This window comes from Pholcus phalangioides, unplaced genomic scaffold, assembly GCF_987345545.1.
Source record: "Pholcus phalangioides strain wild (caught in Gottingen) unplaced genomic scaffold, Ppha-v1.0 ptg000042l_1, whole genome shotgun sequence".
NCBI classification, from domain to species: Eukaryota; Metazoa; Arthropoda; class Arachnida; order Araneae; family Pholcidae; genus Pholcus; species Pholcus phalangioides.
Window position 1 is genome coordinate 19,780,357 of NW_028301628.1, and position 15,216 is coordinate 19,795,572.

Below are 15,216 nucleotides of genomic sequence, written 5' to 3' on the forward strand. Positions count from 1 at the left end.
ATACAAAAACAACCCAAAGAAATTACGTTAAACGATAAGGAAATTGAATATCAAATAAATGAGACGAGGTAATCTCGTCCCAACAGAAGAGACAAGGGAATTTAATTCCACAAAATTTGTTAAACATGCGAGTGACTATACGCCACTTCCGGCCCTAGGAAAAAAAAGTTATCTATCAACTATCAGTAACAGCAGGAAAGTGGGGGGGGGGGGGGTTTCCAGTGAAATTCGGACATAGATAACAAGAGTGGAGCAGTGCAATTCGATAGCCACGCCCACCTTCCAGTGCAACTGACCCATCTCCGTTAGGGACAGGCAGCAAAAATGTGGACTATAATTTGAAGGGTTAAATTGAATTTTTTTTTTTATGAATATTACTCATCACACAAGCAATCGCTAATTTGATCGAAATAATTTTCCGAATTCATTTCATGCCATAAAGTTCATTTTATTTGCTTTATTTTTCCAGTAGCGTTGAGAACCAGCGTGCCCCTAAGCCGTACGCCCCTGCTTGCGTACACTTCTGGGCCTCAAATCGTGGGAACTGATTAATGTAATTGATAAAATCACTGTTTTTCTTTACTAACCACATTTGTTGTTACTCACCTTTACAAATTGGGACATCTTTGGTCCAAACTTGTTCTGATGAGCAAGAAATCTTTTTTAGGCCTTCCAAATAGAATCCTTTGTGGCACGAATATTCGGCTACAGTTCCATTCAAATCACTAACCATCAAAGTAACATTTCCAAATTCAATGGGCGGGGGTTCGTGACACGCCAATGCTATAGGCAATGGAAAAAAATAAATGAACTTAAAATGTTTTTTTTTTGTATTATCACTTCTCTCGAAAAAACAAAAAAAGAAATTAAAAAGGTAAATTAAATTTTTACTGCTCTAATTTGAGAATTGAAAACTCTTTTTTTTGTTGTTGTTTAACTTCTTCAGAGGAGAATTGCCTAACAATCCACAGTACGTCTCCAACACATACACTGTGACTCTGTAGGATCGTTGCCAAAATCCGAAGGCAAAGCCTATAACGTTACACATCCACCAACTCGCTGGCCAGAGGCGTATCTGATAGCTGACATAACAGCGGAAACGGTAATTTTGTTGGGGTTCGAACCCCACCGGTCGGTTCAAGTTGGTTTACTGTGATTCTCAACTTCGAGGTGTGAATGCGAGCTAACCTCCCCGTTAAAAAGTCTCGCCACAGAGAGCAACGGGGCTAAAATGGTACATAAATTCAATCATTATACTTCACTGATAGTTAGAAAAACTGATGACAGTACTACACATAGCAAGCGTTACACAGAAACAAACTCTACGTTAGGCTCACAACACATACACGCACATTTTCCAGCATGACCCAGGTCGTCTTCGATCACCTGCTTGTACCTATTCTTTGAGACAGAACGGCTGGCGATGATATGGTTAAGAGGAGGAAGAGAAATATTGAATATTAAAAAATTACCTACTATATAAAAAACCGTTAACCAAGATATACTTTTGGTGGTTTATATGGGGCAACATGTTTTGTTTACATTCGTTGTTTTGTGTTCGTTCAGATCGGACGTCGTGCTTTGTGTGTCCATTAAATTTCAATTCGTTTCTCTGCTCACTCGTACTTTTATAATCTGAACAAGTAACGGTAGCTGAAACGTTTTCCGTAGGATGGGTGTACGAATTTGTATTGCCTGAATACATCGAGACTGACTAGGATAGACAGTCTTAAAACTGGACGTAATGGCCATTTTTATGACGTCATTGTCGAATTTCGACTTACAGAAAATGTCTTTTATAACGACATGTTACTTGCTAGTCAACAAGATAACGCAGGGCCGTAACTAGGATTTTTCTCGCCCCACAACTTTAAAATTCGATAATTCTACAACGGTGTTTTTGTTCCCACCTAAAACTGCCGCCCCCAAATTTTTCCGCCCGAGCAGTTGCCCCCCCCCTCCCCCACCGCTACTTCCGGCCCTGACTAATGTACGAAAATTAAAATTCCCCTGAAATTGCCACCAAAAACATCATCCTGAATAACAAATGTGTACTTACGGTCACAATGAGGGGGTGGTCCATCCCATTTTTTATCAGACTCACAAATCAGAAACTCTCGTCCAACCATAATATAACCGTCGGAACACGAGTACTTCACAATGCTCTTGTAGGAAGAGGTGCCATTCAACAAAGTGTAATTTCCATTCGAGATGATAGCTGGACTTCCACATTCCAAATCTTAAATGAATGTGTGAATGTCTGTTAATATATTTTTTCTCAAAGAAAATTTCCTTACTGAACAACTAAACTTGAAAGAAATCAAGTCATTTTCTTTTGTTACTCATTTCCTTTGTTCAAAACATACGTTAAATGTTAAAGATAGATAAAAATCATTACAAGCGATAGAGAAATGTTTTTAAATCTTTTAAACAATTTTTCGAAAAAATGTTTCATTCAACTAGAACTGCAATAAAATTTTAAAAAAAAAACCATATATTTTTCTTCCAGACCTGAAAGTAAAAAAAACGATATCGAACCAAATGCACAGTTGGGTAATCAATCATTAAGCACTGTATACTCAAAAACCTTTTGTTCATTCAAAAAAATCAATCACTCACTCACAAATACAATCGTGCTCAAAAGTCTTTTAACAACAATAAATGCATCTACGATTTTTTTTTAAGAAGTCCATCTTATGAACCACAAACACGAAATCACATAATGAACTAATATGAACGAAAAATGCGTACCCATAAGAATACTGCTAAACCTTTTTCCTTGTTTGAAGATATATTACGGCTTTCTTTTTACTTCTTTCAAGTTTTGGCACTTTTGCTAAGTTGCAACATGGTGGACGCAAAGAGGGAGGTATTGGAGTTCAATTCCCCCCCAAAGCCGATATTTTAGCGTTATTTTGCAGTAAAACCCTCTTTTCGGAAGAAAATCCTGCGTACGCCTATGAACATGACCACCATCATCATTGCTGAAACAGTAATAGTGATGGTGGAAGGAAATAAACAAAATGGCTACAAGTTCACTTTTTTTTTTACAGTTACATTTACATTTTTTGTACTAGTTCCCATGACTGTAAAAGAAAATTTAATAATGCACTGAACTAAAAATTTCTTTTCAATTCTTTCTAATGGTAAAGACGACTTAAGATTTCTAAGTATGAATGTTTTTTGGCTGCAACTAGGAGGAGGCAGGCGGGTCTGGTGCACCGGGCGCAGGACCTGAAGTGGCGCAAATTTCACCCTTCAACCTCTCCTTCAACATTACAATTTGGCGTCTACCGGACCATCTAACGTGAGTGCAGTCAAAGTTCGCACATTGAGCTTTGGCCAAAAATTTCCAGCCACTTCGCGAATTGGAAGCACTTCGGGCTTTGGCAGTAATATATACACGAAAATACACTTTGAACGCTATTTTCTTGATATTGCAGTTTTTGAGTTCATCCCTTAACCCTTACAGCGGCAACCCCGAGATATCTTATCAAACTCGATCTGCTTTATTTCGGTCGCGCGAAATATCTCGGGTTCTTAACTCTCTTTTAGTTCCGATGTGGCAGTTATAAAGCGAATAAGGAAAATTTTAAAAACAGCTTAAAGAGATTCCGTGTGAAAGATCAAAACTAAATCTCATTGAATTGAAACGTCTTTCGCGTCAATTTAATAAGAATTGGTGATGATTTCAGTTTAAAATTGAGTTTGATGGAGGTTCTAAAAGACAAGACCAACATTTATTGTCTTCGCTGTGGACAGCAGTTCTCGTATTCGAGAAGGATGAGCTTCCCTCCGTCCCCGTCTCTTCCAGTACCATTTGGGAGCAGTTTCTAGGGAAACAAGTAAAGCGGAATCCCCACCAGCAGAACTCAGTAGAATTCCGCTGCCCAAAAACCGGTTTTGAGATGTAACTAGCATAGCGCGGGTGATTCAAATGGTCGATTTTGCGTAGCTACACCAAAAAAAAAACACCCATTTTTTTTTAGTTATTATACAGTTACCATTAGCTTTATCATACATGGTGAACATATGAAAATATTCGATTCAAATTTGATTACTTAGTCGATTAAACGATAAAAATTTCTTGATTTAACCAGTTAAAATTTGAATCGATTCCCAGCCCCCTACTTACAAATACATCTTGGTGGTAAGTCACTGTAAAAACCAGTGTCTGTGCAAAGCAAAGTGGCAGCACCAACCAGAAGGTTTCCTTCATTACACCGGTAATCAATGACTTGTTTTCCTCGCTGAGACATATGGGAAGTGATTGTTGCATTCTGGGGAATTCCAGGAAATCCACAGGAAGTAGGCACTGTGGTTGCAGAGATGAAAAATAAAAATAATAATTATAGAAGCATACACACACATATATAAAATGAACAGTGACAGTGTGGTAGATCTTTAAAGAATACTTATGGTTTATTATTTTGGAGACCATACCTACAGAGGGACATAGACTTGGTTGAAGGGGTGCAGAGAAGAGCTACGCGTGTCCTTATTGGCACACAGGGCTTAAGTTATGAAGAAAGACTTCATTTTTTGAATATGTTTACATTGGATGAACGCAGGTGTCGAGGAGATATGATCGAAGTGTTCAAAATTTTCAATGGGATGGATAGGATGGACCATGAACTTTTAGTACACCGCCAATCGACTGCTTTTACAAGGGGACACCAGTATCGATTGGTGAGGGACAATGCAAGGTTATGGTGTCGCAGGGAATTTTTCTCCAATAGGGTTGTTAATAAATGGAATAGCTTACCCCCGGAGGTAGTAAATTGTAACACAATTGACACGTTTAAAAAGAAATACGATAAACATGTTGGGGTAAATCGAGAAGCTATCCATTCTTAGAATAAGACAACCATAAGTAATCTTTATGGGCATCGTATAATATTTTATCATGTGTATATATTGTTTGTAATTTGTGTTAATTGCATTTTTAATTGGGTTGCTGTATTTTTGAAACATATGACAACCATATTTTTATGGGCATCTTTTTATCAGCCACCTCGTTGGGCATTTTGCCTGTTGTGGCGTTGTATTTGTATTTGTATTTGTATTTGTATTATATTTTCAAATACAAGTAGCCTATCATTACATTTTTGTTGTTATACGAATTTCAGATGCAGCCGTTTTTAAAAATGTAACTAATATTAGAATCCAGAAAAAGTCTTCAATTATATCGCGCTTTTCTTACATCGCTTTACATACACTTTTTCTTTGTGCCTTGACATGTGATATGCAGTAAAACCTCGTTAAGTCGTCACCTTGATAAGTCGTTACTCCGGTTAAATCGTCATTTTTCTTCAGACTCTTCCAGCTTCCATAGACAACAATGTTTTTTTTTGTTTTTTTTTTTAAACCGAGCACAATTTAGGTCTATCGCCATGGGCAATTTACTACCTAGTGAGTTGTGCCAGAAGTGTAACTGTGTGTGTATACCTAACGGTCTGAACGTGTATGTAGTATTGTGTTTGACTTTTCAGACAACAATGTTATTAAACACTCGTTTACTCGTCGCTAATTTCGGTTAACTCGTCACTATGAAAAAATTTGAGAAAGTGGAACAGACTATTTTTATGGCTCCCATTAAAAAAAGAGCTTGTTAACAGCATTGCCATATGCTTAAAAGTCACCATAAAATCCTATATACCCAAACGGAACAGTTTAAGTAACGAAAGTTACGCTGGGGAAGTTCATTCGCCAACTCAGGTTTTTGGAACGTTGAGGACTGTTCGAGCCAGATCTCATTTCTGTATGGGCGCTAATGGAGAAATTGGAGAAACCGCGAGACACCCAGGCTCTGTCGCAAGAAGCAACGTAAGCATTTCAGCCCCCCCAGGGCATCTCCGGAAAAACCAAAATTTATTGATTGGTTCCTAGGGGGAGGGGCCCTAGCCTCCACCAAGTCAAAAATGTTCGAGATTACTTTGTAGTTGTAACATGAACTACTGATGAAGAATTAAAATACTAAAATTAAATATGATGTCTATGTAAAATTAATGTGTAATAGAGAGTTCTATTATGAAGAAAAGCTACTTATACCTTTAGACTAACAGTTGCTCTGTTAGTTTAAATTAAAAACTACTAGTATAAATCAAAGTGTACTGTACATTTTACCACAATAATTTAAGTAATAAGAGATAAAAAAGGTAAAAAATTGCTATTATTTATTCTTTCGCGATCTATAAATTTTATTAATATTGTTATTTTGATTCATATTTTAATAAATTTCATATTACTTTAAATTTATACGATTTTCACAACATTGCACATTGAAACTGATGACACTCCGCTTAAGTCATTACTCCGCTTAAGCCGTCATAATTTTTCGATAATTTGAGGTGACGACTTATCGAGGTTTTACTGTATATCAAATGAAAGTTGGGGGGGAGGGTTATTTCCACGTATTTATTTCGAAAACTCCAAAAATAAGACTGTGTCATTTGATCTAATTTCTTGTTTTTGTTTTTTTAATTTTAGCAATTACAGTGATACCTCGGCTTACGAATTTGTCGCGATATTTCTACCTCGGCTAATGAATATGAATTCAGTTAACGAAGATTTTTGTTGGCATTGATGTACACCAGTGGTTCCCAACCGGGAGTGCGGGAAAACATTTTCGGGGTTGCGAGACGGAAAAAAAAAATTATAACATGTTCACTGTTTATAAAGGAAGATTGAATTGTAAAAAAAGTCAAAATTTTCATATCTTTAAACCACTATGTGAATTATGCCTTCATTTTGATACGGCATTTTTTTAGCTTTCGCTCGCAGAAATATGCCCCACAATATTTGAATGTTCCCAGTTTGAAGGAACTTACAAAGACGTATTATTCTTGTATACAGTTTTCAGATGTTTTTGCGTAAGTTTCTTTTTCGATTTGCGATCGTAGGGTGGGTATGTAAAAAGGATGTCATCAAAAATACTTTTTCGAGACAGTTCCACACACAAGTTAACTGAGTCATGGAGCATCCGACTCGACATATGAATTGAGTCGACCGTTGGTCAAGTTACTTTTACTTACTTTGTTGCAACAGCAAAAAGCGTACATGCATACTCTTTTACCCACCTTTTCCATATTAGGTTTCCATTTCTATTGAAGAGAAATACTACTACTACCCAGAATATTTGGCACTTTGTTTATATTCATACCTCGTGTTATTATTTGCATGCTGTGCTTAAATTCGATATTGCCGTGAGCGGGACTTAAACCGTGAGCGGGAAAAACGTCAAAAAATTATAATCGTACAATTAATATATTTATTAGCCGCCCTCAAAAGTAGGCATAGGCCGTTGCCGGAAATAGAGGGAGGAGGGGGGTAATAACCCCAGGGAGGCAAAATTTAGGTGGCTGGAAATTTCAGGTGGGAACAAAAAATAACATTGTAAAATCATCGAGTTTTACAATGGTGCTTATAGTCAAATTATGTTTGCTTGGCCCCTCCCCCTTAAAAGTGGGGCTGACAGAGGTCCTGCCCCGGGATTATTCTCATCCGAGGAATTTAAAAATTTTGATTTATAACAATTGTGATGTTTTTGATAGAAAAATTTTCAACATTCGCAAAGATAGCTTTGCAAATGCTTGTACCATTTGCTACTGCTTATCTTTTTGTGGAACATGATTTTCTTCACTACAACAATTAAAAACAAAAACCAGAAATCGCTTGGATGCAAGCCATAGGCGGAGATAGACTTGGAAGTCTGGGGGGGGGGCATGGTCATTATTGCTGGGGGGCACGATGATGATGTCAATTCATATATGCATTAGACTCCATCTTTAACTCTGGGGGGGGGGGGGCGTATCTCCACCCATGATGTAAGCGATGATATTCGAATAGCTCTTTCGAAGAAAGAACCTCAGTTTCAAGAAACTATCACAAAAAGGCAACAGCAAATTAGTCACTGATAGTGATATTCTCTGTTAAATATATTAGTCAATTTACGAAAATCGATGTAATTTTTTTTTGTTATACTTGTATGCATATTAATAAATTAATTTCATAATCCCTCAAGTTTAGAATTTTCATAGTAATTAACTTAAGAATAATAATTAACGTAATTGGTTCCAAAAATATGAATTTTATATCAAAAATAGACAACACATTACATAAGGGTGTGCGGGAAGGTAACTCGAATCGCACTGGGGGTACTGGACGAAAAAAAAGGTGTGGAAAACACTGACGTACACGCTAACATGACCACGTCACGAGCCGAATTTTGGCGACAAACATCATGTTTTTGAGCCATTTCATGCGAAATGAAATCTTAAGTAAAATGTATAAGAAAAAGACCCTATATATAGATTGGAATGTTTTCAGTGTGCACGGGCTTTTAGTGCAAGACACATGGCATTAAACCGAGCGACTGCAGTCATAGATCGATCAACTCGCTGGCTTGATGCAAGTATCCAATAGTGGACATAACAGCACAAACGGTAACACTCCAACATGTACCATTTCGTTAGAAGTTCCGCAGAGGAATATGGACGAGGTGCATGTGTGGTTTAGTAGTAGTTGCACAAACGGTAGCTAAAACGCTTTTCACCGAGTGGGTGTCCATTTTCAGATTTCCTGAGTGCATCACGACCGACCAGGGTAGACAGTACGAATCATGCCTGTTCGATGAACTGACTAAACTGTTGGGGATCGAAAGAAAACAACCCAAAATCCAATGGTTTGATAGAAAATTTACACCGTCTTCTAAAAAGTGCAATAAAGTCTCTTTCAGGTGGACAGAATCACTGCCGATAATCCTCTTAGGCTTCCACTGTTCCCTGAAGGAAGATATCCAGGCAAGTACTGCGAAGTCGCCTACAAAAATAAGAACTGAGAGCTACTACTTTACCGCACACCAATCCCGGTCATACGTATATCGCCATAGGCAATTTCCAACCAGGTGGAAATGAAGGTACTATTTATTGACTGTCGCCCCAGGCTCGGTGGGTAAAGAACTTGTTTCTGATGTTCTTGCCCGGATTCGAACCTATATACCTCGACAGTAACCATAGTGGAAGATGAGCATCCCACTGCGCCACTCGGGTGTTTAGAACTGAAAGCTGTGACGTCACGGGAAATCTGTGTGTGTGTGTGCGCGCGAGCACAGGAAAGATAATCGCTAAACACCAAAGTGTGTCAGCGTCCGTTATTCCATCTATATAAACATGTAAATAAAAAGTTTATATTATTTTAATTTAGACAAATATATTTTTAATTTTGGAAAGTCGATTCGTTCTTCCTTAACAAGAACCCTTCGCAAGCACATAGAGCAGACGTCTTCAACTCATGGCTCGCGGGCCAGATGCCACCCATGAAACTATCTGATGTGGTCCGTGAAGCCAAACCTAATATCAGACATATATGTAAAACCAGACAGACGAATAATTGTGAAGGTTTCAACTGATGACAAATCGGGAATTCTGAATTCGCCACAATTAAAAATCTGACCAGAAGTAATGAGAGATTTCCGCAGTAAAACGGTGACTTCAACCATGTTTATTACAGTACAGTAGTCCTTGGTGTTTTATAAAACTTATCTTCATATTTTGGGCATTGCCTAAAACCAATTAAACGATTTTTCATAGAAACCCTATGGCAAGTCCTATTTCGGCTAGCGAAGATTTTGGAAAATGGATGTCATTCCCGAACGAATTATTTTCGTTAGCCGAGGTATCACTGTATTGAAGCTTCATTCCATCATTACTTTAACTCTATTGATTACACCAAAACTAAGGTACTAAGGGTATAAACAGTGATGTTTGTTCATAAATTGTCATTTTTCAAGTACTCCTGTAAGTTTTTCATTTCCCCGTATTTACTACTAGTAGACGCGAGTGTGTCACCCATATAAAATCCGATTTCAATGTGGAAATGCGGAAATTTAGAGGGGTTTTCTGCCACGTGAAAAATTTAAATAAATTGAACGCTAATTTTCAAAATATTGAGATCATCGGGAAAATAAAAAACAAAAAAAAAAACTTACGATGTTGGCAGATGAAATTATATTTATCATCGCACAAGCCTCCAGTCCACAACCAGCCATTGTTGCTATTAAATTTTGAGCAATTTTTTATAACTGGTGAGCTGCTCCAGAACGATACAGTAATTTCTCTTCCTGGATCAAGACAAGAGGAATTATGTAAAAATTTAATAATATTTAAATATTCTTATGCACAACATTTTAAACCTTTGAGGACCAGATATTTTTTCGATGCTTTGTTTTGGTACAGTTCTTACTTTATAGTGCCCTCCTCACAATCAGGAAGTCTTAAAAGTTTTGCTAACAAGGAAAGGGTCCCAAGTTGTCCTCAAAAAAATTATGAAAAAATTTAACACAACCATCTCACCTAGAAACACATAGAAACAAAAAAATTAACGGCGGAATGCAATTATTAAAGCCGTTTAATCTTATTAAAATGACAACACTTGGCTACTCATCGCCTCTGGAACTTCTTGGCGATATCTATAATAATGAGAATGTGCCGCGGGAAACTTGAGTGATGTAGAATCGCAATGGGGGCCGCTTAAGTTCTCTAAAACTACGTCACATGTCTCTCAAGGGATCTCTGAATACGTCACGGATCGCTTAAGTATTCTGGAGCTGTGTCCCGGATCATTTAAGTGATCTGAAAATGTGCCACGGGCTGCTTAAATGTTCTGGAATTGTACCACGGGACACTTAAGCGATCTGTAAATCTGCCGCTTAGTTCATTTTACAAAATTAGGTTTGAGGAGGGCAGGCCGCATCAGATAACCCCCAGGGCCATATTTGGTCCGCGGGCCAAGGGCCTTTATGCAATTTATCATTATATGGCTAGAGGGTGGGTCGCAATGAATTTATGAAATAATAAATTTTGAGTTCATAGCCTTCCAATAACATTGAAATTAACAGAAATTGATTATAATAACATATAAAGGTATTTTCTTCTGAAAAATATGTTAAAAAAATAAATTTTTGATCGTGGGGAGAGGGGCACGAGCCCCTATGCCCCCCTCCCCGTGTACGTCTCATGTACACACCAATATGCGTTAGGATTTAGAGGGGCAGAGCTGATGACGAAATTTTGCTGACAAGGGCGGGGGGGGGGGGTCAGAATTTTGCTTACTTTTGATGACGGGGGGGGGGGTCAAAAATGGCTAAAAATTTGCTTACTTAATACTTGAACGAACCAATATATACAGTCCATTACTTCCTCTCTTTCCACCAGTGCATCCCCGGGTCCTGATGGAGCTCCAGGGACATTTACTTCAAACTCTTTCCCGACGTTATATCTCCGCTCTTCAGTTTTCTATTTTCCTACTTTTACATACACGAGGTTATCCCTCATTCCTGGCACTCCGCAATTATCATTCCCGTCTACAAAAAGATGGGTTTTGCGTCAGATCCATGCAATTATCACCCGATTTCCTTGACTGACACCGCCTGCAAAATTTTCGAAAGATGTATTGCCAATCGCCTCTTTCCATGTTCAATTGAGATGGGTCTTATACCTTCTACCCAATATGGTTTCATACCGGGCCGTTCATTCCCTGTTCAGCAACTAGTCGCCCACGACAGTTTGTTCAGATCTATCGACGAAAGTCACAATGTTGATGTCATCTATGTGTATTTCAATAAGGCCTTCGATAAAGTCGACAGATCAATTCTCTTAAGAAAGCTTACTGATATGGGCGTTCCTGGCAAAATAGTCAGGACGATCAAAACAAAAATTTCTGGTTGAATATATTTTCGTTCGAATGCTCATGATAAGAGTGGAGGATAGTTTTTAAAATTAATGTATATATACAACACGTGTAAGGATATTTAGAAGAATCTCCATATTGTCTCCATACTGTTACGGAGAACTTTTTAATATTGCATATATTCCATGTGTTAATTTTAATAGATATACATGAAACATCTTACCATCGTACCACTTCCATCGACTTTTATATCCCTTTTCATCTGAATACCAAATCACACCATTCCAGTAGTCAATTGCATTGAATTTTCTTTGTTTTTTATAAAGTTCCCAGCTCAAGAATCCTTGTAAAGCAGGGCTTGTATCAGAAATGAGATTACCGTGATTCATATTGCAATGTGTTTTGGCATCTTCAAATGTCCTTGGCACTGAGCTATGAAAAGCATAGCATTTTCCATTGTATGGAGAAACATTTTCCTCGTCGAATTTCGGACAATGATGTGGAGAAAGAGCTACAGAAACAATATAAGCAATCATAAAATATTAAAATTTTGCAATCTTATTTTGGCAAACGTTTTAGAATTTCAGAGATCAATAGTTATACAGTGATATCTCAACTTGTCGATTGAATCCGCTCAAAATTAGTTTCATCCTAAATATGAATTTACCTTCATCCGTATATACATGAGCTTCACATATTGACAGCACAAATGGGAAACTGTATTCAGTATGTATACTAACAAATGCTCCTTTCACTGGACTGCTGCAAGGAAAATAAAGTGGCCTGCCTTTCTCTATTTATAGGGGGAGAAAAAGGAAATTTTAAAAAATCTCTTGAAAATGTAGAACTATTTTTTTCGTGAGATATATATAAAAACATCCATACGCCTACCCATATCGAAATTCATCGGTAACGAAACTAATTTTTACGCACAAATATTAACAAAACTATACAATATTGACTCGAGTGGCATTTCCTGAAGAAAGAGATGAAACTACAATGTGTGAACTTGTTTGAATTAATAGAACCCAGTTGAATTATTTCCAAGTACATTTTTTTACCTATAAAAACAGTTACAGATTATTCCACATTTGGCGCAAACTACCATTGCCAGGAGAGAATGATTGCTCTTTCGGAGATAAGGAACAATCAATAGTTTGCGGATTATTCCACGCTAGGTGATAAAGAACAGTAGAAAAAAAATACATACAAATAAATTGCAAATCCAATCCAATCTATGAATGCATTCCCATCAAGCAATTTTAAACTTAAATGAATTATTAACTGATTATTTTTTTGATTCTCTGTTGCAGATGCACAGTTTTACCACTGTGGGCATCTTCAAGGAGTGAGATGACTCATCTTCTCGAGGCCGTCGCATCGCGAGGATCCAAATTCGAACCCCGTTAACGACGCAGTGGTGGTCGGCTGAAGTTGATTTTCCAAATTCTAAGAACGAATGTGAGCCGGCCTCCCATTTGAAAAACTTTGGAATGGCTCCAATATCCAGCTCTTCTTGAGCTACATAGACATATTTAGTAATATCTCTTTCTTTTTCTTTCTTTCTTTTTTTTAAGCAAAATTTATTTACACCCCCCGCTATTCTTGGTCAGGATTTCTGGCAATGAATAAAAATTATCAAAACTAGTCATACCAATGTTTTGAGTAAGTCTGTTGCATTCAATATTTTTGCTGATATCCGGCCTGTTATTGCCCACTCTAACAATGATGGTTGGTGAGCTCCTATTTCCTGTAAGGATTTTTTTAAAAATCATATATTCAAAAATGGACTAACAAGTACTATTATTATTATTTTTTAATATCTGTTTGAAATACATAAAAATATTTTGAGAATTCGTGCAGTAGGAACTCAGTGGATAAAAAAAAGTACATTTTTCCATCCATAAGGATCAGTTTATTTCATACTTTAATCTTGACTGCTTGAATTACAAATTATTGCTTTACATTAATTAAAGATTAACATATTCATCACATCTTAACCATTTGATGCGCTCTTTTTTGCTAGCAGTTGTTATTTAATAACTCCAGCAGATAAAGACGCAAGTATTGAAACTTATTAAGACTCATCTACAATGTAAGCAACAATCAAAACGGTTACTTTTATTCTATTTACTTTGATATCATAGACTGACACGGACTAGAAGATTAATTGAAGGACACGTGTTTCAGTAAAAAGCAAATTATGTTACACAAATATACAGTACATGCATAGGAATTATTTTTGAGACATCGATTTTTATTCATGAAATATGCTCTTCAAATCTGAATCCCTCTGGGTTTTTCAGCTGTAGGGGCTTTTGAAAATTAAAATATTTAAACATCGACAGTTCCTAAAAAATGAATATATGTCATCATTTTGCAAAACACTTAGAGGAAAGTTAACATGAGACTTCAAATGTTGGCAAGTATAACGTTGATCAACCACTCACGGCAAAGTTTTTTTGAAGTAACTATGCTCGAAATCGCTGCCCTAAAATGATTTTAAAGTCGTAATAATTTTTTTTTAATGTCACTGGTGGTGAGATTTCTCAGCAACTACTTTCATTGTTGTGATTTCTCTTCTGAAGTCATCAGAATATGACCTTTAACCTTGAATATCCTTAATCAAGATTAACATAATAGGTACTGCAACACCGCGCATGTATTGAACATAATACAATAATGAGAAGTTCGTCTTAAGAACATTTATTGCGAAGAGGAACTTCTAGCGATTGTGGAACATACCGGACAAAATGCCTGGCAAGTAGGTGCATGTTTGAAGTTGCGCATGCCATGAGTTTAGAAATCTGTATTGTATCTTCCAAATTGAAAGTGAGAAAGATTGCAAATGTTCGCGATTATTTAATGCATGTAATTTTTGTTTCCTGGATCCGCTGTCTGTTGTAACGATTCGTAGTTCAAGAAAAAAGAAATACAACTACAAGGCCACAACAGGCAAAATACCTAACGAGGTGGCTGAAAAAAGATGCCCATAACAAATATGAATGTCATATATTTCGAAAATACAGCAACCGTAAAAAGTGCAGTTATAAAAACTAAAAACTATATCACTAGAAGAGTAGTATTGAGAGGAAAGGATTATTGCGAGAGAAAAAAAAAGAAAACTAATGATGTAATAATAATAGCTAGTTGTTATAAATAATAATAGATTTCGTGGTAGAATATTTGAAATAGTCAAAATTTATTAGTATACACTTCTATTAAATATATTTCGCTTCACTGAGATTGTATATTTTGCAGTCTATTGCTTCTTTTGGGTATGTCTCCCCACAGAGAGCAGGCACGGTACTCACAACTAATGTTCAAGCATCTGCCATTTTCGCTTCAAAATATGAAGACAGATGGCAGCACCACTAAAACGCGAAATATGAATAACTCTGAACATAAATACGCGCGTTAGGACTCCATCCAGAACACACGTTCCGGCATTCGTAAGAAATTCCCCAAATATTCCCCCTATCCCAAAGGAATGCTCACAAGTTACGGTTACGCAGCAGTAGCCTAGAT

At 37.0% G+C, this 15,216-nt stretch overlaps 1 protein-coding gene across 1 annotated transcript in view; it reads right to left on the bottom strand.

Annotated features, from left to right (window-relative positions):
- Nucleotides 1–15,216, bottom strand: part of LOC149064607 (uncharacterized) — a 34,264-nt gene that overhangs the window by 10,043 nt on the left and 9,005 nt on the right. The window contains exons 4-10 of the mRNA XM_089254973.1: nucleotides 13,343–13,438; nucleotides 12,356–12,481; nucleotides 11,912–12,199; nucleotides 9,989–10,120; nucleotides 4,136–4,315; nucleotides 2,060–2,239; nucleotides 607–783 (exon numbers count right to left, since the gene is read on the bottom strand). Coding sequence (XP_089111099.1) covers nucleotides 607–783; nucleotides 2,060–2,239; nucleotides 4,136–4,315; nucleotides 9,989–10,120; nucleotides 11,912–12,199; nucleotides 12,356–12,481; nucleotides 13,343–13,438 — 1,179 coding nt within the window. The remainder of the gene's footprint in view (nucleotides 1–606; nucleotides 784–2,059; nucleotides 2,240–4,135; nucleotides 4,316–9,988; nucleotides 10,121–11,911; nucleotides 12,200–12,355; nucleotides 12,482–13,342; nucleotides 13,439–15,216) is intronic.